This window comes from Stenella coeruleoalba (genome assembly GCF_951394435.1).
Source record: "Stenella coeruleoalba genome assembly, chromosome: 7".
Taxonomy (NCBI): domain Eukaryota; kingdom Metazoa; phylum Chordata; class Mammalia; order Artiodactyla; family Delphinidae; genus Stenella; species Stenella coeruleoalba.
In genome coordinates, this window is record NC_137153.1 from 20,625,027 (window position 1) to 20,643,386 (window position 18,360).

At 35.2% G+C, this 18,360-nt stretch overlaps 1 protein-coding gene and 1 pseudogene across 2 annotated transcripts in view; both read right to left on the bottom strand.

Annotated features, from left to right (window-relative positions):
* The window catches only part of LOC307189580 (glycerol-3-phosphate phosphatase-like), a 228,944-nt pseudogene that overhangs the window by 81,451 nt on the left and 129,133 nt on the right, over positions 1-18,360 (bottom strand). The window lies entirely within an intron of this gene.
* On the bottom strand, positions 15,342-15,806 carry LOC307189287 (cytochrome c oxidase subunit 7C, mitochondrial-like). Its single transcript, XM_079927263.1, has one exon. It carries the CDS (start codon positions 15,729-15,731, stop codon positions 15,540-15,542), a length of 192 nt encoding a protein of 63 aa, XP_079783389.1. The 5' UTR covers positions 15,732-15,806; the 3' UTR covers positions 15,342-15,539.

Sequence of the window (18,360 nt, forward strand, 5' to 3'; positions counted from 1 at the left end):
AAATAATATGTTGTAAAGGCCTAGATAAATAGATGACAAAACATGTATTAAAGCAAGGGAAAAGTAAACACAAAATTCATATTAGGGATTATTTCTGGGAGGGAGGGAGACGGAGGGATGGGATAGGAAAAGAGCCCATTAAAAGATGTATGTTTTTTGTAATAATTTAGTTTTTCATTCTTAAAGATTCCTCAAATGTTAGATATTAAATACAATATACCTATATCAACTATATCTATATATCTGTTTCTGAACTGATATTGATATATACTGATATTTACCTTTATAGAGATGGAAAAGACAGACAGATAGATAGGTAGACAGATAGACAAAAATATATAGTACTTAGTGATCATGAACCATGAATGACGATCACTCCAAATCTCTATCCCAGAGATCCAAAAGGAGAAAAAAAAAAGAGTAGAAAGCTTCCAGAGAAAAGTGAGGAGGAAATAAGACATTTCCAGTCATACAGAGACTCAAACTGTTCTCATCTCTCAACCCATGTTGAAGGAACCACCAAAGAGTGACAAGTGACCCTAGAGAAATGAAGTGAGTTATAAGGAACAGTGGTGAGCCCAGAAATTGATGAAGTATGTTTATAAATTTAATAAAACAGCTGACTTAATTAATTTTTAATATTTTTTAAAGGTGAACCTAAAACTGCAGACAGTTAATAACAAAGGAGACGGTGGGGAAGGTGTGCAGAGTGGATAACTCCAGCAATCTAATAACTTTTGGCTAAGGATTCCTGAAGAGTTTTCATTAGAAGATGAATAGGTATACATATTTAAAAGAATAAGTACTAAAAGGTTATATACAAAAATTATAACTCCAAGTCAGAAAGGAGTTGGGGCAAGAGGAAGAGAATATATAATGGCCAAAAAAAAAGGTTATAAAGAAAGGTTAGTAATGTATAAACAGGGCATAACTACATATATAACAGAGATTTTAAAAATCATGAGAACATTATGAATGACTTTAACCAATAAACTGTGAAACAGATGAAATGAAAATTTTCTAGAAAAATCTAAATTCTCAAAATTATCTCAAGAAGAAATTAAAAAAAAACCTGTTAATATCTTTTAAAGTAATTTAACCAGTAAACGGTTTCTTCCACCTCACAAAATATTACCAGTCTTAATAGTTTTACTGCCTAGTTTTTCTAGTTTGAAGGAATAGGTATTCCCTATCTTACATATTGGGTTGGCCAAAAACCCAATAAATAGTTTCATCGGGGAAGGTAATCCAACTCATTTTTTAAGATTAATATAAAATTGACCCAAACTGGGCAAAAATAAAAGAACATGTAACACAATCTCATTTACGAGCACAGATGCAAAAATTTTGAACTATTAGCAGGTCAAATCCAAGTACATATTATTCCAAGAACATAAGGATGATTCAATATTAGAAAATCCACTTATGTATTCCTGCCACATAAATTAACAGATTAAAGAAAGAAAACCAAAAACAAGGAGAGAATGAAAAAAAGAAAAGGAAAGAAGGAGAAAAAAGAAGGCAAACCATATGATCTTAGCAATAAATGCAGAAAAAGCACTCAACAACATTCATGATTTAAACAAAAACTAAAAACTCTCCGAGTTTTAAAACTAAGGATAGAAGGAAACTTTCTTAAGCTGATAAAGGACATCTATCCCAAACCTAAAGCAAATATTATTTATATTAATGTCAAGAGCAAGACAATAATTCTCAATATCAGTCTTACTCTTAATATTCTATTAGAGAATCTAACAAATATAATAAGACAAGAAAAAAAGAGTTTAATAATCGCAAAGGGAGATACATCACTGACGTTATTTCTACAAAGACATAATTCTCCACATAGAACATCTAATCTACAAATAATCAAGATTCGCCATGAACACTAGGTAAAAGACGAACATATAAAAATCACAGCAGACAGGATAACAGCACTAGGAAGTGTTTCTGGCCTCCCCTTGTGAATGCATATGCCATAGAAGCTAGGAGGAGATTCATGAATCAAGGTAGTTAACATTAAAAACAAAAAACAAGGACAAAAACAAAGCAAACCAAAAACCCTTCTGGGCAACAGTATGTAATTGGGTCCTGGTAGTATGAGAATAAGCAATTAACATTAAAAAAGAGCTGGGTACCACAGGTAGGATTAGGGAAAGGGTTTTTTCAGCTTCTCTCTCTCTTTTTTTTTTTCTCTCCAGCATTAGTCTCTTCACTTCTGCAAGGCAGAATGTCATATATGATGTCATATATAACAACAAATATAGCAGCATCAGTCAAGCACCAGCTCCAGCAATGAGGGGAGAGATTAAAATCAAGGTAGTGCATCTACCTGTCAGGAGTGGAGTGCAGCTAACAACTAGGGCTTGTTGTACATTAGAATTAGATCTCCAAAACTGATTCATTCTGAATGACTGAACTTTTTTTTTTTTTTTTGCGGTATGCGGGCCTCTCTCTGTTGTGGCCTCTCCCTTTGCGGAGCACAGGCTCCGGACGCGCAGGCTCAGCGGCCATGGCTCACGGGCCCAGCTGCTCCGCGGCATGTGGGATCTTCCCGGACCGGGGCACGAACCCATGTCCCCTGCATCGGCAGGCGGACTCTCAACCACTGCGCCACCAGGGAAGCCCATGACTGAACTTTTGTACTCTTTAACCAACATTTCCCTGTTTCCCTGCTTCCCCGTCCCTGCCAAACACCATTCTACTCTCTGCTTTTGAATTTGACTTTTGTAGATTCCACATATAAGTGCGATCGTGCAGTATTTGTCCTTCTGCACCTGGCTTACTTTGTTTAACATAATGTCCTCCAGGTTCATCCATGTTGTAGCAAATGGAAGGATTTCCTTCTTTTCTAAGGCTGAAAAATATTCCACTGAAATCTGCTGAGAGGGTTGATCCTAAGTGTTCTCCCCACACACCCAGACCCCAAAATCGAAACTATGCGAGGTGATGGATGTGTTAATTAACTTGATTGTGGTAATCGTCTCACATTGTATATATATATATCAAAACATCACGTTGTATACTTTAAATATATACAATCTGTATTTGTCAATTACACTTCAATAAAGCTGAAAACCAGAAACAACTGTTTGTCTCTGAGCTTTGTTGCCCCATGCTCATTCCCATCTCAGCAGCTAGGTGATTACAGTTCCTGAAAAGGCTGAGCAGGGCAGAGATAGAGACAACACAGAGCTGAAGCATTTTCTCAGCAGGAAGGGCACAGGCTGGGACCTGAGCTTTAATCACAAACCAAGGTGGTTGAATCAGAGCCTTCAGGAGGCTGGGAGGTGGCTAGATGACAGTTAACATGCCATCTTCACAACCTTTATAAAAAGGAGCGCAGCGGCTCCAACCAGTTAAAACAAGAGAAAGTGGTGGGACAGAGCAAGAACTTAAAGGCATTAATTATCATCAGTGGGATAAGGGTGGCCGTTCACAACACAAAAGAGGAACATGAAAGAGAGACTATTCAACGCTGGAGGAGGAAGAAGTCATAAAGGAAAATTATCTAGACATGTTAGGTATGAAAATAAAATGGAAAGAGTTCAATTGATATCGTGAATAGCAAAAGGCTTATCATTTTAAGGAGACTGTATTAAAGAACTCTCCTAGAAGACACCAAGAATGTATTAAGAAAACAAAAAATTATATATAAAAGATACTTAGAAACGCCGGAAGAAGAGAAAAAAGAGTTGAGAGGAAGAAATTAAATGACTGTGAATTTTCCATATTTCAAAGAATGTAACTTCAAATTAAGAGGAAGTGCAGAATAAATATAAAAACACCCCACACTAAGCACCCACATCTTAAATTATAAAATTTTAAAACATCAAAACCAAAAGGTTATTTACAAAAGCTTCCAGAACAAAGAAGTAGATCACCTACAGAGGAACAAGAATCAGTTTGACATCAGACTTCTTAATTGTAGCACCAGAGGCAGATGGCAAAGGAGAAATATTTTCAAAATGTTAAAATTATTTTGAAGCTTAGAATTTTATATCTACAGAAACCATCATTAAAGTATAAACATGTAATAAAGATATTTTTATGCATAAAGGGTTTTGCTACAAATATATTTTTGGAAACTCTCTTAGAGAAAATATTCCAGCAAAAAAAAAAAAGTTCAAGAAGATAGTGTAATATAAATGAAGGACTGACTGAAATAGATTTACCATATATTGTTACGATCCAGAATTAAAATTCTAGATAATGCCAACAAAGTTAAGAGGGGAAAGGAAAGAAAGAAAAAAAGTATAAACAAGTTTACATATAAGCATAGATGCACAAATTCTAAAGAAAATATTAGCTACCTAAACCCACAAGTGTGCCTCTAAGCAAGAGAGTTCATCCTAAGAGGTAAGGGTGATTTAACATTAGAAAGTCTATCAATGTAACTTACCACATTAAAAGTAGATGCAGAGAAAGTACTTTATAAGGTTAAATTAAAATATTTATTTTTTATTTTTTAAAAAGCCTCTTAGAGGATTGAGAATAAAAAGGACTTCCTTAACTTGATAAAGATTTTATGCCAAAATCCTAAGCAAACATCAAACTCAATGGAGATTCGTAGGAACATATTCCCTTTAAGACTAGGAAGAAAACAAGCATTTTCTTCATTACTACTACTTTTAACATAGCACTGAATGTAAAAGGTGGAAGATTAGAAAGGGAAAAATTAAAACTTCTATTCTTTTCCTTTGATATGATCATCTATATCAAAAACCTAATAGGAGCTGTTAGAACTAACAAGAGAATTCAGCCAGAGTTACAATATTCCTCTATGACACCAATAATGAAACTGAAAATAAATTAGAAAATAAAGTATCATTCATAGTAACAACAAATTTTATAAAGTATCTAGAATGCACACAACTTTTAGAGAGAAAAATTTACAACTCACAGGATAAAACGGAAGATTTCAATAAAATAGAAAGACAACACACTCATGGATGAGACAGCATTCCATGATATAAAGATTTTAATCTGACCAAATCAGTCTATATACTCCATGCAAGGCCATTAAAATTCCAGCAGAACTCTTTTTTAGAAGCTCAACAAACATTTAAAAACTTATATGGAAGAATGAAAGTTCTTGCATAGCTAAATTTTGAAAAATATAAAGGGTCATGAGGGAATTTACTTTATCAGATAGCAAGGCAAATAGATATAAGTAGAAAATAAAGAGCTCAAAATTTTACTCTTTTATACATGTTTTTGATTTATCAAAGAGGTGATACCACAAATTGATGTTGAAAGGATGGATTATTTAATCAATGAAAGATGTTAGAAAACTGGTTTACAATATGGAGGAATCCTACCTCATTCTGTTTACAAAAATATATTCCAAATGGATTAAAGATCAAAATGTGAAATGCTAAACTATAAAGTTAATAAAGAACAGCTTGGAGTAAATTTTACCTAAGGGTGGGGGAAAGCACCTTAAATGGGACCCCCCAAACCACAAACTTTAAGGTGAAATTTTGATGACTTTGTATTAAAATTAAAGAATTCTGTTAAGTGAAGTACACCGTGCATACAGTTAATTGCTGGGTGACAACTGGGAGAAGATATGTATATATTCAAAATCCAAAAGATCAATATCTAGAATAAAAAAAGGACTCCTAAAAATCAGGAAAAAAAGAATAGCAAAACCAATAGACAAATATTTGTAGACGATATATAATATTTAAGAATGCCGAGAAGTAAGCGCCTTATGTCTTACAGGAGAGTTCACCAAATTGGCCAGTTACAAAATAAATAGACAATATGTCAGCAATATTCTGTTAGAAAATATAATGAATTAAAATTCCATCCATGTGTGGAGAACAGTATGGAGGCTCCTTAAAAAACTACAAATAGAATTACCATATGACCCAGCAATCCCACTACTGGGCATATACCCTGAGAAAACCATAATTCAAAAAGAGTCATGTACCAAAATGTTCATTGCAGCTCTATTTACAGTAGCCAGGACATGGAAGCAACCTAAGTGTTCATCAACAGATGAATGGATAAAGAAGATGTGGCACATATATACAATGGAATATTACTCAGTCATAAAAAGAAACGAAATTGAGCTATTTGTAATGAGCTGGATAGACCTAGAGTCTGTCATACAGAGTGAAGTAAGTCAGAAAGAGAGAGACAAATACTGTATGCTAACACATATATGTGGAATTTAAGAAAAAAAACGTCATGAAGAACCTAGGGGTAAGACAGGAATAAAGACACAGACCTACTAGAGAATGGACTTGAGGATATAGGGAGGGGGGAAGGGTAAGGTGTGACAAAGTGAGAGAGTGGCATGGACACATATACACTACCAAACGTAAAATAGATAGCTAGTGGGAAGCAGCCGCATAGCACAGGGATATCAGCTTGGTGGTTTGTGACCACCTAGAGGGGTGGGATAGAGAGGGTGGGAGGGAGACGCAAGAGGGAAGAGATATGGGAACATATGTATATATATAACTGATTCATTTTGTTGTAAAGCAGAAACTAACACACCATTGTAAAGCAATTATACTCCAATAAAGATGTTAAAAAAAATTCCATCCATGATATCAACAATAAAACGAGATTCCTATACATAAGTGTAATAAGAAAATTGCTTGATGCATAAAGAAAACTTAACTGACGAAAGAACAGTTGGAATAAAATCATGTTTCTCATTGGGTAGATAGGATTTTGCAAGTTGTCAGTTCACCATTATTTAATTTAATAATCTTATTGAGACACCAATCAAATCCTAAAAGGACTTTTTTGGGACTTGAGTAAATCCTTTGAAAAGTTTATCTGGAAAAGTAAATAGATAAGAAGAGCCAATAAATCTTCTAAAAAGAAGAAGGGTGAAATTACATTAGTAAATGTTCATACACATTATAATTCTACAATAATGAAAAGTGTCCTCTCAGAATATACAGATAAATGAAATAAAATAGAAGGTCGAGAGCCGAAAATGGTGTAAGAATTCAATATATGATAAACGTAGTGTTTCAAATTGTTCAAAGAAAGTGATTATTCAATAATAGTACTAGGAGGGTTACCTAATTATTGGAGGGAAAATAAAGTCATAATCCTCTCTCTCAACGTCTTCAGTGTAAACTATGAATTGACTGAAAGATTAAAATATTAAAAATGAAATAAAAGAATAAGCAAAAGCACATTAACCTGTATATATGTAAAGGCAGTATTCATAAAGGAAAATGACGACATTCTGACAACATGAATGGAAGCAGTCTATATGTAAAAAATCAACATAAATAAAGTTCACAGGCATACAAAAACTGGTAAATTGTTATTGTAATGTATGACAAAAGATTCACATTTTTAATAAATAAATAGCTATTACAAACATCAGTACAATAAAAATACAAGGGATATAGACTGTCAAGTGAAAACAGAAGAAATTAAAAGGGCTTACAAAAGGGAATTCCCTGGCGGTCCAGTGGTTAGGACTCAGCACTTTCACTGCTGTTGCCCAGGTTCAATCCCTGGTCGGGGAACTGAGATTCTACAAGCCACGTGGCAGAGCCAAAAAAAAAGTGGTGGGGGGGGCTTATATAAGATAGGAGAAAATTGAACAAACATTCTCAGATAAATGCAAATTAAACAATGAAGTATAACTTTTTACCTATAGAACTGGTGAAAAGAGTAGGGGTAAATAGAAATTTTCACAGTGTTGATGAGGGTATAAATTTCTTAAAAAACAAAACAAAAAACCTTCTGGTAATATGTGTTTAAAAATCGTAAGACTGTATACACTCTTTGACCCAGTAATTCCATGGCTAGACTTTACCAAACTATTGATATAATGAGAGAGATGCTAAACCTTTGGCTACAGGGCTGTTTATCAGAGTCATGTGTAATTATGAAATGTTCAAAACAAGCTATATGTCCAACAATAACAAACTGACTCATGATATGAGGATATGATAGAAGATGTACAACCATCAAAAGTTATGTTCTGTTAAGAATGCTTAATTACATAGAAAATACACCAAGCATATTAAGTGAAAGAAACCAAATTAAAGATGGTATTATCCCATAGTTAGGAAAAAGAACCCGTAAGAATATATACCAATATATTAACAGATTTATACTACGGAAGGAAGCTTATAGGTGCTTTTAATTTCACCTTTGGGCTTCTCTTTGTGCTTCCCTCTGTGCTTCTCTTGTGCAAATTTTCTAGAATGAACACATATTTGTTTTGCAATCAGAAATATGTAATAAATGTTAGTTTTATAAATTACATTGGAGCAATGGAAATATAAGTGTATTTTCTGCTTCCATCAATGTATTCACATTTAAATAGATTCAGGGAAAATGTAGTATCAGGAAGCATTAATAATTTATTATGTAGTGAACCTGGAGAAGTATAAACATTTTACTTGGCTATTTTTATTGTCTATTCTACTAACTGGCACAGAAGTTCCACGTGGGACCAACAGCCACAAACTCCAAGCTATGGATTAATTAGCCCAAACTTTGAAAGTCCTTCGGACAAGCTGATTTCCTGGCCTCTTCCTTCAACACATGCTTCATTCAGTGTTGGCACATTCGGTATAGTTATTAAGGATTTCCTGAAGGGTATTACGTAAAAGCAACTGGAGAAGAGTTATTCTCAACTACTTCATCCATTCATTCATTCTTGCCTTCAGTTATTCATGCATCTCTATTCTATTGTTTCATTTTATAATAATTTATTAAGCATTATTATATGTCATATGATGGGCTTGGAACATGGAAAGATTGAAAATATAAGTGAAACACAATCTCTACCCTCTTAACACTTTAACTCTCGTAGGTGTAATAAAACATATATGTGAATAGCAACAACACGAGTTAAGAAGGAATGTTATATGATCAGTACATATAATGAGATTGATCTGTCCTCAGAGGTATAGGTCTTTCTGTCTGGGTAATCGGAAAAACAATTCTAATTGTATAAAATGCTATTTGAGTTGAGTCTTAAAGCACGGATGGGATTTTCACCGGTAGGCTGGAGAAGGAGTACACTCCAGATGGAAGGAATGGCTCAGTAGGTGGGACTGTCTGACGCATGCCCAGGAGATGAATAGCAGATGTTTGGTAAAAGGGAAGGATGTGAGATCATTTTGGAAAGCTAGTAGTGGCCAGATTGTGGAGGATCTTAAATTCCAGGACAGACTGATACAGATTTGGTCAACAGTGACGAACTCTTGAAGGTTTTTGAACAAAGAAGTCATGTCATGATTAAACTGTGTTTTAGGAAGTTTACTCTGGTATCTGTACACAGCTGGGATTTCAAACTCAACATGCTTAAAATTGTATGTAGAATTCTTTTTCTTCTTCCTCCTCTTGTACATCCTCTTCTTTCTCCATTCCCTATCTCAGTTAACAACCATCATCTCTGCAGTAACCAAAATAATGTTATGGGTCATCCTTGTACTTACCATCTACTCACCAATAACATCCAATAAATCACCAAATTTCACACCCACCATATATCAGACACTATGCTTGGCACTGTGCTAGGCTCTTGGAGATACAATAGTAAAGTTTGTTGCCTTTAAATGAGTTGGGCTTCAAGGGCAGACTTACTGATCTAAAAGCTGACAGGACTAGAGTTCTAGAATGAGGGTAAGGTGTGAAGATGTAGATTTAAATTTCCATATAGAAATGATAGTTTAGGTTAGGGGATTATATATGATATTAGCCTGGAAATGAATATACGGAAAGAAGAGAAGATGGCCAAGAACTAGATTTACTTAGCAAGTGGAAGCAAAATCATAAAGGGGTCAGAGAAGAACTAACTGGAGAAACAAAAGAACTAAGTTGTGTAGTGCTGGACTGAGAGAAGAGCATCAAGAAAAGGGAAACAAGCAACAGTGTGAAATACTCCCTAAAAGTTCAAGGAGAACAAGGAAATAATAAAAAAAAGTTCATTCAATGTGCGATTAGGAGGGCATTGACTGTCACCCACCAAGACAGCAGTTTCTCTACAGCAACAGCTGCAGAAGTCATGCTGGAGGGGACAAAATGATGAATATGAGGAAGCAGAAGAGCCACATGTCTGTGAAGCTGGTGGTGTTCTAATACAACTCTTTAAAAAATTATGGCTTTCCTATGAATTTGACTGGAATTCATTCAATGCTCCCAAAGCTTACATCTGTAATTTTGAGAGTCCTCTCTGTATTTTGGGCCATTGTTGGGTTGCTTTGGGGACAAGGCTCTCGCGGCTCTTAAACGTCCTTTGTCAAGGTGAGAGGGTCTTCTAGGCACCACTTTAAATTGTCCTGAGCTCTTACAAAACTATCTTATAGCCACACCAATAGTTTGATCTTTACCCAATTTCCTACTTCAAGACTCCTTGCTGGGAAAGACTGAGAATAAGAAATAGTTTTATTTTCTAAGTTAGTTTTATTTCCAAGTTAGTTTTCTTTTCCATTACTGAGCCTAATTTTCCATTACACGTCCTAATTTCTCCTTGAAAGCCAAGCAGTTCCTTCCTCAGTTCATTTATCACTCCATGTATCTTATGTATAGCTAAACATTGGCATTGATACTTTCAACGTTCTGTCTGGAAATCTCCTTGTTCACACCTACAAGTTAATTAACTACATTCCTAGCTTCTAAATTGCTACAGGTATGAAATTTGCCAGTCTTTCCACCATTACCTAACGTGAGTCTTTCTCCAGCCTCCGAAAGAACTTTCCTATGACCGTTCAGTCTCCATTATCTGTTCCTTTCTTCATCCTTCCTGCCTCCATCTGCCATCTGGTCCCCAAGCTATTGGCACATGTTTAAGGCTTTTTTTATACAGCACCCACCTCCAGGTAGCAATTTCTCTTTCATTTAGTCTTTGCTGTATTACAAAGCACCCCCAAAAGTTCATGGCGTAAAACAATGATGATTTATTCCTTCTCACAATTGCATGGTTTGTCTGAGCATCTCCTCTTCGGTTTAGTCTGGGATTATTCATAAGGCTTGATTCAGCTGGAAGGTTGACTGGGCTGGGAGGTTCAAAATGTCCTCACTCACATGTGTGGAAGTTGGCTCTGGTACTTGCAAACATCACTTCTGCCACATTCTCTTGGTCTGAGCAAGTCACAAGACCAGGCTTTATTCAAGGGACTGAGAAAAAGGCTCTGTCTCTGGATGTGAGGAATGGCAAAATCACACTGCAAAGGGGTAGGCATATTAGGATGAGAGGAAAACAGTCAACCACATTTTTGAAAAACAATTTTGAATTCTGATAAAGTCCTATTTATTTATTTTTATCCCTGGTGAATGCTTTTTGTGTTATGTCAAAAATACTTTGCCTGGCCCCAGGCCAAAAGATTTTTTTTAATAAAAGTTTTGTAGGTTTCAGTTTTATGTTCAGGTCTATGAACTACCTTGAATTAATTTTTATGTACTGTGTGAAGAAGAGATCAGAGTTCAATTTTTTCATGTGGGTATCCAGTTGCTCCAACACAATTTGTTGAAAAGACTATCCTTTCCTCATTCAATTAACCTGGCAACTTTGTCAGAAATCAATTGCCTGTACATGTATGGACCTATTTCTGGACTCTCTATTCATTTCCATTGATCGATTTATCTGTCCTCCTGCCAATACCACACAGTCTTGATTAGTGTAGCTTTATAGTAGGTCTTAAAATCAGGTAGAGTAAATCTTCCAACTTTTTTTTTTCAGGTTCTTTTTTTGGCATATTTAGATCCTTTACATGTCCATATAAAATTTAGATTTATATTGCCTACTTCTACATAAAAATACTGTTAAGACTTCATTGGAAGTGTGCTAAATCTGTGTGATCAATTTTGAAAGAACTGAAATTGTAACAAAACTGAATCTTGCAGTTTACAAATGTAGTATATCTCCCCATTAATTTAGGTTTCTTTTTCTTTCTCTCTGCAAATTTTTTGTTTCGTTTTGTTTTCAGAAGGGAGGTCTTGTACCCTCTGCATTAAATTTATTCCTAAGTATTTTATATTTTCTTCCATGCTATTGAAAGTGATTTTTAAAATATTTCATCTTCCACTTGTTTGTTACTCATATATGAAAAAGACAATTAATTTTTGCATATTCATTTGTATCCTGAGAATGCGCTAAACTCACTTATTATATTCAATTTATGTAGCTTTTTTAGAATTTTCTATACAAATACAGTTTATTTTCTTCATAGACAAATAAATACAGTTTTATCTCTTCTGTTCTAAAGTGCATGCTATTTATTTCAATTTCATGTCTTAGTGCATTAGCTATGACCTCCAGAACAATTTTGAACAGAAGTAGTGAGATCATACATCCTGCCTACGTTTCCAATCTGAGGGGAAAAAAACCTTCAATACAGCATCAAGTATGTGATGGCTCTAGGCTTTTCATAGGTGCCCTTGATCAGGTTGAGAAAATTTCTTTCCCTCTCCAGTTTTCTGAGAGTATTTATCATGAATGGGTGCTCTTCTATATCAACTTAAATTATTACATATTTTTGTCCTATATTCTGCTAATGTGGTAAATTGTACATCAATAGATTTTTTAAAAGCTGAACCAAAGTAACATTTGTGAGGTAATTCCCACTGTTTCATATTGCCTTATCATTTTTATATATTGATGGATTAGATTTGCTAACATTTTTTTTAGGACTTGTCCATCAATGGTCATGGAGCACACTGGCCTGCAATTTTCTTTCTTGCATCTTGTTTGGATTTGATATTAAGATAATCCTGGACTCAATAAATAAGTTGAAAATTATTCTCTCCATCTCTATTTTTGGAAAGAGTTTGAATAGGATTGATATTAGTTTTCTCAAATGTTTATAGAATTTACCAATGAAACCATCTGTCCCTGAAGCATCTTTGTGTAAAATTCTGGTTCTAAGGAATTTATAAATTTCATCTAAGTCATCACAATTTTTGACACACAGTTGTATATAGTATCCCTTTATTTTGAAATCTGAGGGTCTGTAAAGCTATCCCATTTAAAAAATTCCTGGTATTTTTCTCTTTTTTTCTTCATCAGTGTAGCTAAAAGTTTATCAGTTTTTTCAAAACTGCAACTTTGGTTTTGTTTATTTACTCTATTATTTTTTCCCATTATATTTATATCTGTTTTCATCTTAATTACTTTTTTCTACTCATTTTGAATTTAATTTGCTCTTTTTTATCCAATTACTCATGGCAGAGGCTTAGGTAATTGATTTTACCTCATTCATTTCTAATATGAGTATGTATTCAAGCTATTTATTTCCCTTAAGAATTATTTTAGTTGCAGTCACACATTTTGATATGTTTTCATTATTATTCAGTTCAAAATATTTTCCAAATTCTCTTTTAATTTTTTCTTTTAAAAATGGGTTTTAAGAATTTATGAAGGGACTTCCCTGGTGGCGCAGTGGTTATGAATCTGCCTGCCACTGCAGGGCACACGGGTTCAAGCCCTGGTCCAGGAAGATCCCACATGCCACGGAGCAGCTAAGCCTGTGCGCCACAACTACTGAGCCTGCACTCTACAGCCTGCGAGCCACAACGACTGAGCCTGCAAGCCACAACTACTGAAGCCCGCGTGCCTAGAGCCCATGCTCCGCAACAAGAGAAGCTCCCGCACCACACTGAAGAGTAGCCCCCGCTCGCCACAACTAGAGAAAGCCCACGTGCAGCGACAAAGACCCAACGCAGCCAGAAGTAAATAAACAAATAAATAAATAAATGTTTAAAAAAAAAGAATTTATGAAATGAAATGTTTCATTTCAAAATTTTGATGAATTTTCTAGGTAGTTTATTGTTATGGATTTCTAGTTTAATTATGTCATGTTCTAGAAACATACTCTGCATGATTTTAATCCTTTAAAATGTATTGGACACTTTATGGCCCTGTATACATTCTACTATTGAAAATTCCATCTGCACTTGAAAAGAATGTGTATTATGTGGTTATTGGATATAATGATCTATAAATTTCAATTAGGTCAACATGGTTGATGATGATGTTCAAATTTCCCATAACCTCACTGATTTTTTTCTACTTGTTCTAGCAATTACTAAATAAAGGGATATTAAAATATTTAACTGTAATTGTAACATTTTGTATTTTTTCTTTTAGTTCTGTCAATTTTTGTTTCTTATATTTTGAAATTTTGTTGTTAAGTGTGTACATGCTAGGATTGTTATGTCATTTTTTTCTCCTATGGTAAGAACTTTTCATTTAATCAAGATAATAATATGACAAAATATAAAGGTGAGCATATTTTGTTACTTTTCAAACATATTAGAAAGATGAAAATGATATTATATGACCAAAACTATTTAAAATACCATACATAGTATAACTTAGGTAAAGAGATGAATAAAAAAATGAAAAGATGATAGACACATAACATCAGCATGGTCATCTCTTAAAGACTGATGCCTCTAGAAATAAACATTTGACTATATATATATATATGAGCTTTTTTTTTTTTTTTTTTTTTTGCTGTACGCGGGCCTCTCACTGTCGCAGCCTCTCCCGTTGTGGAGCACAGGCTCCGGACGCGCAGGCTCAGCGGCCATGGCTCGTGGGCCCAGCCGCTCCGCGGCATGTGGGATCTTCCCGGACCGGGGCACAAACCCGTGTCCCCTGCATCGGCAGGCGGACTCTCAACCACTGCGCCACCACGGAAGCCCTACATATGAGCTTTTGACTAATTTAATTCAACACATTCCATGACTAACAGAAAAAAATGGCTGAACCAATGGGACTGTGATGTAGTATATTAATCAATGAAAATCATTTCAATAAACTTCTTCTTAATAGCTTCATTGAGATATAATTTATCTACCATATAACTCACATTTAAAGTATACAATTTAATGGGTTTTAGTATATTCAGATAGTTGTGCCAGGATTGTGGTTTTTTTCTCTGTATAAAATTGCCCTCTCTATCTCTGGTAATACTCCTTGTGTTTAAGTCTATCTATCTGATATTCATATAGCCAAACCAACTTTCTTAGTATTTGCATGGTGTATCTTTTCTCAACCTTTCCTTTCAGCCTCTCTGTGTCTTTACATTTAAAGTGCCTCTTATGTAAACAATGTAGTTGGGCCTTACTTCTTCAAGCAGTCTGAAAATATTTTCCTTTTAATTGGAGTGTTTCATTTAATGTATTTATGAATATGGCCAGGTTTAATTCTACAATTATTCTAATTTGTTTTATTTGTCCCTTCTGTTCTTTGTTTCTTTTCTCCTCCTTTCATGTCTTCTTTTGGGCTAACGAGTGTTAGCCCAATCAGTTAGTATTTCATTCTATCACTTCTACTGGCTTTTCAGCTATACTCCTTTGTATTTTTTTTAGAGTTGTTGTTTTAAAGATTATACTATGCATCCTTAACTTGTCACAATCTATTTTGAATTAATGACATTCTACTTCCCTTGTAATACAAGAATTTTACAATATAATTTTTTTTATGCTATAAGTTTATTTACAAACATATCTAGGATGCTGAGTTCAAGAGTTTGATCCTTTTTTCAAAGAGACTGCACATCTTAAAATGCTCCTCTTCGTATCTGTCTCATGGATTATTTTTTAAGCAGTTGGTGTCTTACTACATAGAAAGATGCAGCAAATCCAGACTCAAAGTACAAAGCCATCATAGCTAGTAACCGCCACTTGTTTTCCAATGAAAATGGTAAATTCTTCCCCGGACCCTCCTCATAGCGGCTCCTACGGACCACAGAGGTTGTGAACCTCCGGATGCTTTGTCCCAACATAACGCTGTTGGAAGCCCTGCGAAAGGCGCAGAAACTGAAGGCGGAAGAAATGGCGGCAGCACACCCAGCACTCCTTTCCTCACGACCTTTACAATATTATTTTAAATGTATATCCTCCTCCTTTTTAATAGTGTTGTAATATATTTTTCTCTTTTGATACTTTATAAATCCATAATGTTGTTATTATATTTCCTTTAAAAATATGTATTTCCTTCCTAAATTTTAAAGAATTTAAAATTTTAATTCCTGTTTGAAAATTACCCCATGGCTTAGCTATTTTGGTTTATCTTTCCTTTGTATTCCTGTAGCCTGTCAAAAAGAGTAGAAGAAATGAAAGCGATTACAGGTGCTTTATAAATACTGGAGCATAACAAAGGCAGCTGGTGGGAGGTGGGGATGGGGTGAGGTGGAAAAGACTTGTTTTGAAGACATCAGTTATTTATAAAGTTTTTCAAATTCAAGATGTAGCTTCTTCCAGGTTCCTTAGTCAGTCTAATTAGGAACAAAGATATTTTGAGTTTCCAAATTCTCATTGAGGGTCCTTCCCCGAGCCCTGGTGGGCATTCTTTGTCCTCTGAGCTTTCCTACTGTATCCCTTATTCCTTGTCTAGTGGAATTTGAATTAGTAACATAAAACCCAGGGAAAGGAACCAGTTTTTAATACCCAAACCACCAAGTCTGAATCTGGGTTTGTAAGCCTCCAAGGCTTCATAAAATTGGAGGATAACGTCAGCTTAGGACTTACCACAAACCACGAGACATTTAAATTCTGATTTATGATTTAGGCTGGACCAGCACAAGCTATCAAGAAATCTCATGTTCCACCGTTATTTTTTTTTTTTAATGTAAAGTAGAAGTAAAAGGACTGAACTTGCTCAGTTCCTTCCTGCTTGGTTAATGGAATTGATTGTGGAGCTGGCAGAGATAGTTACAGGTCAAAGGAATAGAACGGACCAACTTGTGTTCCTTCTCAGATTTGCTATCAATTGATCAAATGATCACAGTCAGCTTCCTCTTACTCTCTGGGAGTCCAACCTTCAGCCCCAGTCAGGAGGAGACTCTGCCCTGGACTCTGCACTTAGAGGGACATGTTCTTGCTTTCCTCCTGCGGAGGAGGACACAGGGTCAAGGGGATATGCCCACCTGGAACCCATGCCTGCCCTCTAGACACTTCTCCATGGAACCCTGCAATTCCTTGCACAAATGCCCCCAGACCACTTTCAGGTCTTGCACAGAGTTCTGTTCCAAGACTGTCCTCCCAAATTTTGACTGGGCCACAAATATGCTTACCATTTTCCCAACCACTGGCCAAAGGGCACCTGCATTCAGAGCACATGAGCAGAGCTTGGTCATGGGGCTGTGGTGTCTATGTACCTACGTGTGTGCCAGCTGAACGTCTCAAAGACGAGACAGATCTGAGCTGCTAAGGAATCCCAGAATTTAAATGCAGTCTAGCTTTCCAGGTCCCGATGAAAGTACACTTGTTAAGGTATGTGGCTAGAGCATATTTTATTCAACATTTTTAAAGGTTGAGTTATAAATTTTAAATATTTAGACATATGTATGCGGGTCACCATTTATACGCTTGTTTTGGGCCCCACAAATGTTAAAGGAGGGCCTGTCTCCATAACATTTCCTTTTCTTTGATTATAAACGTGCTGGCTATAAATAACAATGGATGTTCAAAGGTCTTTAGAAACCTCAAGAACCTCAAACTATTTTTGTTTCTCTCCTTTTAAGTTTCAAGTGGTTGTGGAGAGCAGTCTAGAATTTGTTCAGGTTGATAGCAAAATCATTCACTACAAAGAGTTAAAAAATGTATGGAAAAGTGTAAAATCTCTAAAGTCGAGGTATATTTTCAGAAATCTAGTACAATTCTAGCCGCCATTAATTTTTCAGATATTACATACTATGTTTCTATGTCCATGCTGTCAGAAGATCACAAGTAAACTTTGTTTTCATTCATACAACAAAAATCAGTTGAGCTTCCATAATGGGACATATTATGCTTATGCTAGGGATATACACAACTAACTATAAAACAATATAGTAAGAGCTGTCACAGCAATACGCCTGTAGAGCTGTAAAAGAGGAACATTAAAGTACTCAGTTAAAAACAGCCAAGAAGAAGAGGCTCACTAAACCTCAGGACTGGAGAACGTAAGGACCATCTAGTCTACTGCCCAGCACTAGCACAATAAATGAATATAGACCCAGGCACATCACCATGAAATTCTGGAACACAAAGGGAAAGAGAGGATTATAAAAGTATCTCAAAAGAAAAATCAGGAAGATACAAAGGATCAGAACAGCCCCAATCATTTTAATGTAATACTAGAGCAATGTCATCAAAATTATAAAGTTATGAAAAATTATTATCAACTTAAATTCCAAACCTGGTCAAACTATTAACATAGTATAAGGAGAGACTAAATATATTTCCAGACAGGTACGTTCTTTTTTTTTTTTTTTTCATTCTTAAGATATACGTTAAAAAAAAAAAAAAGATATACGTATTTCAGAGAAAGTTACTGGAGAAGGTGCTCCATTTTAAAAACAAGCGAATAAGCCTATATAGATGTAGACATAGGGCCCAAGTAATAGGGAATTCAATAAGAGAGAGGTCAAA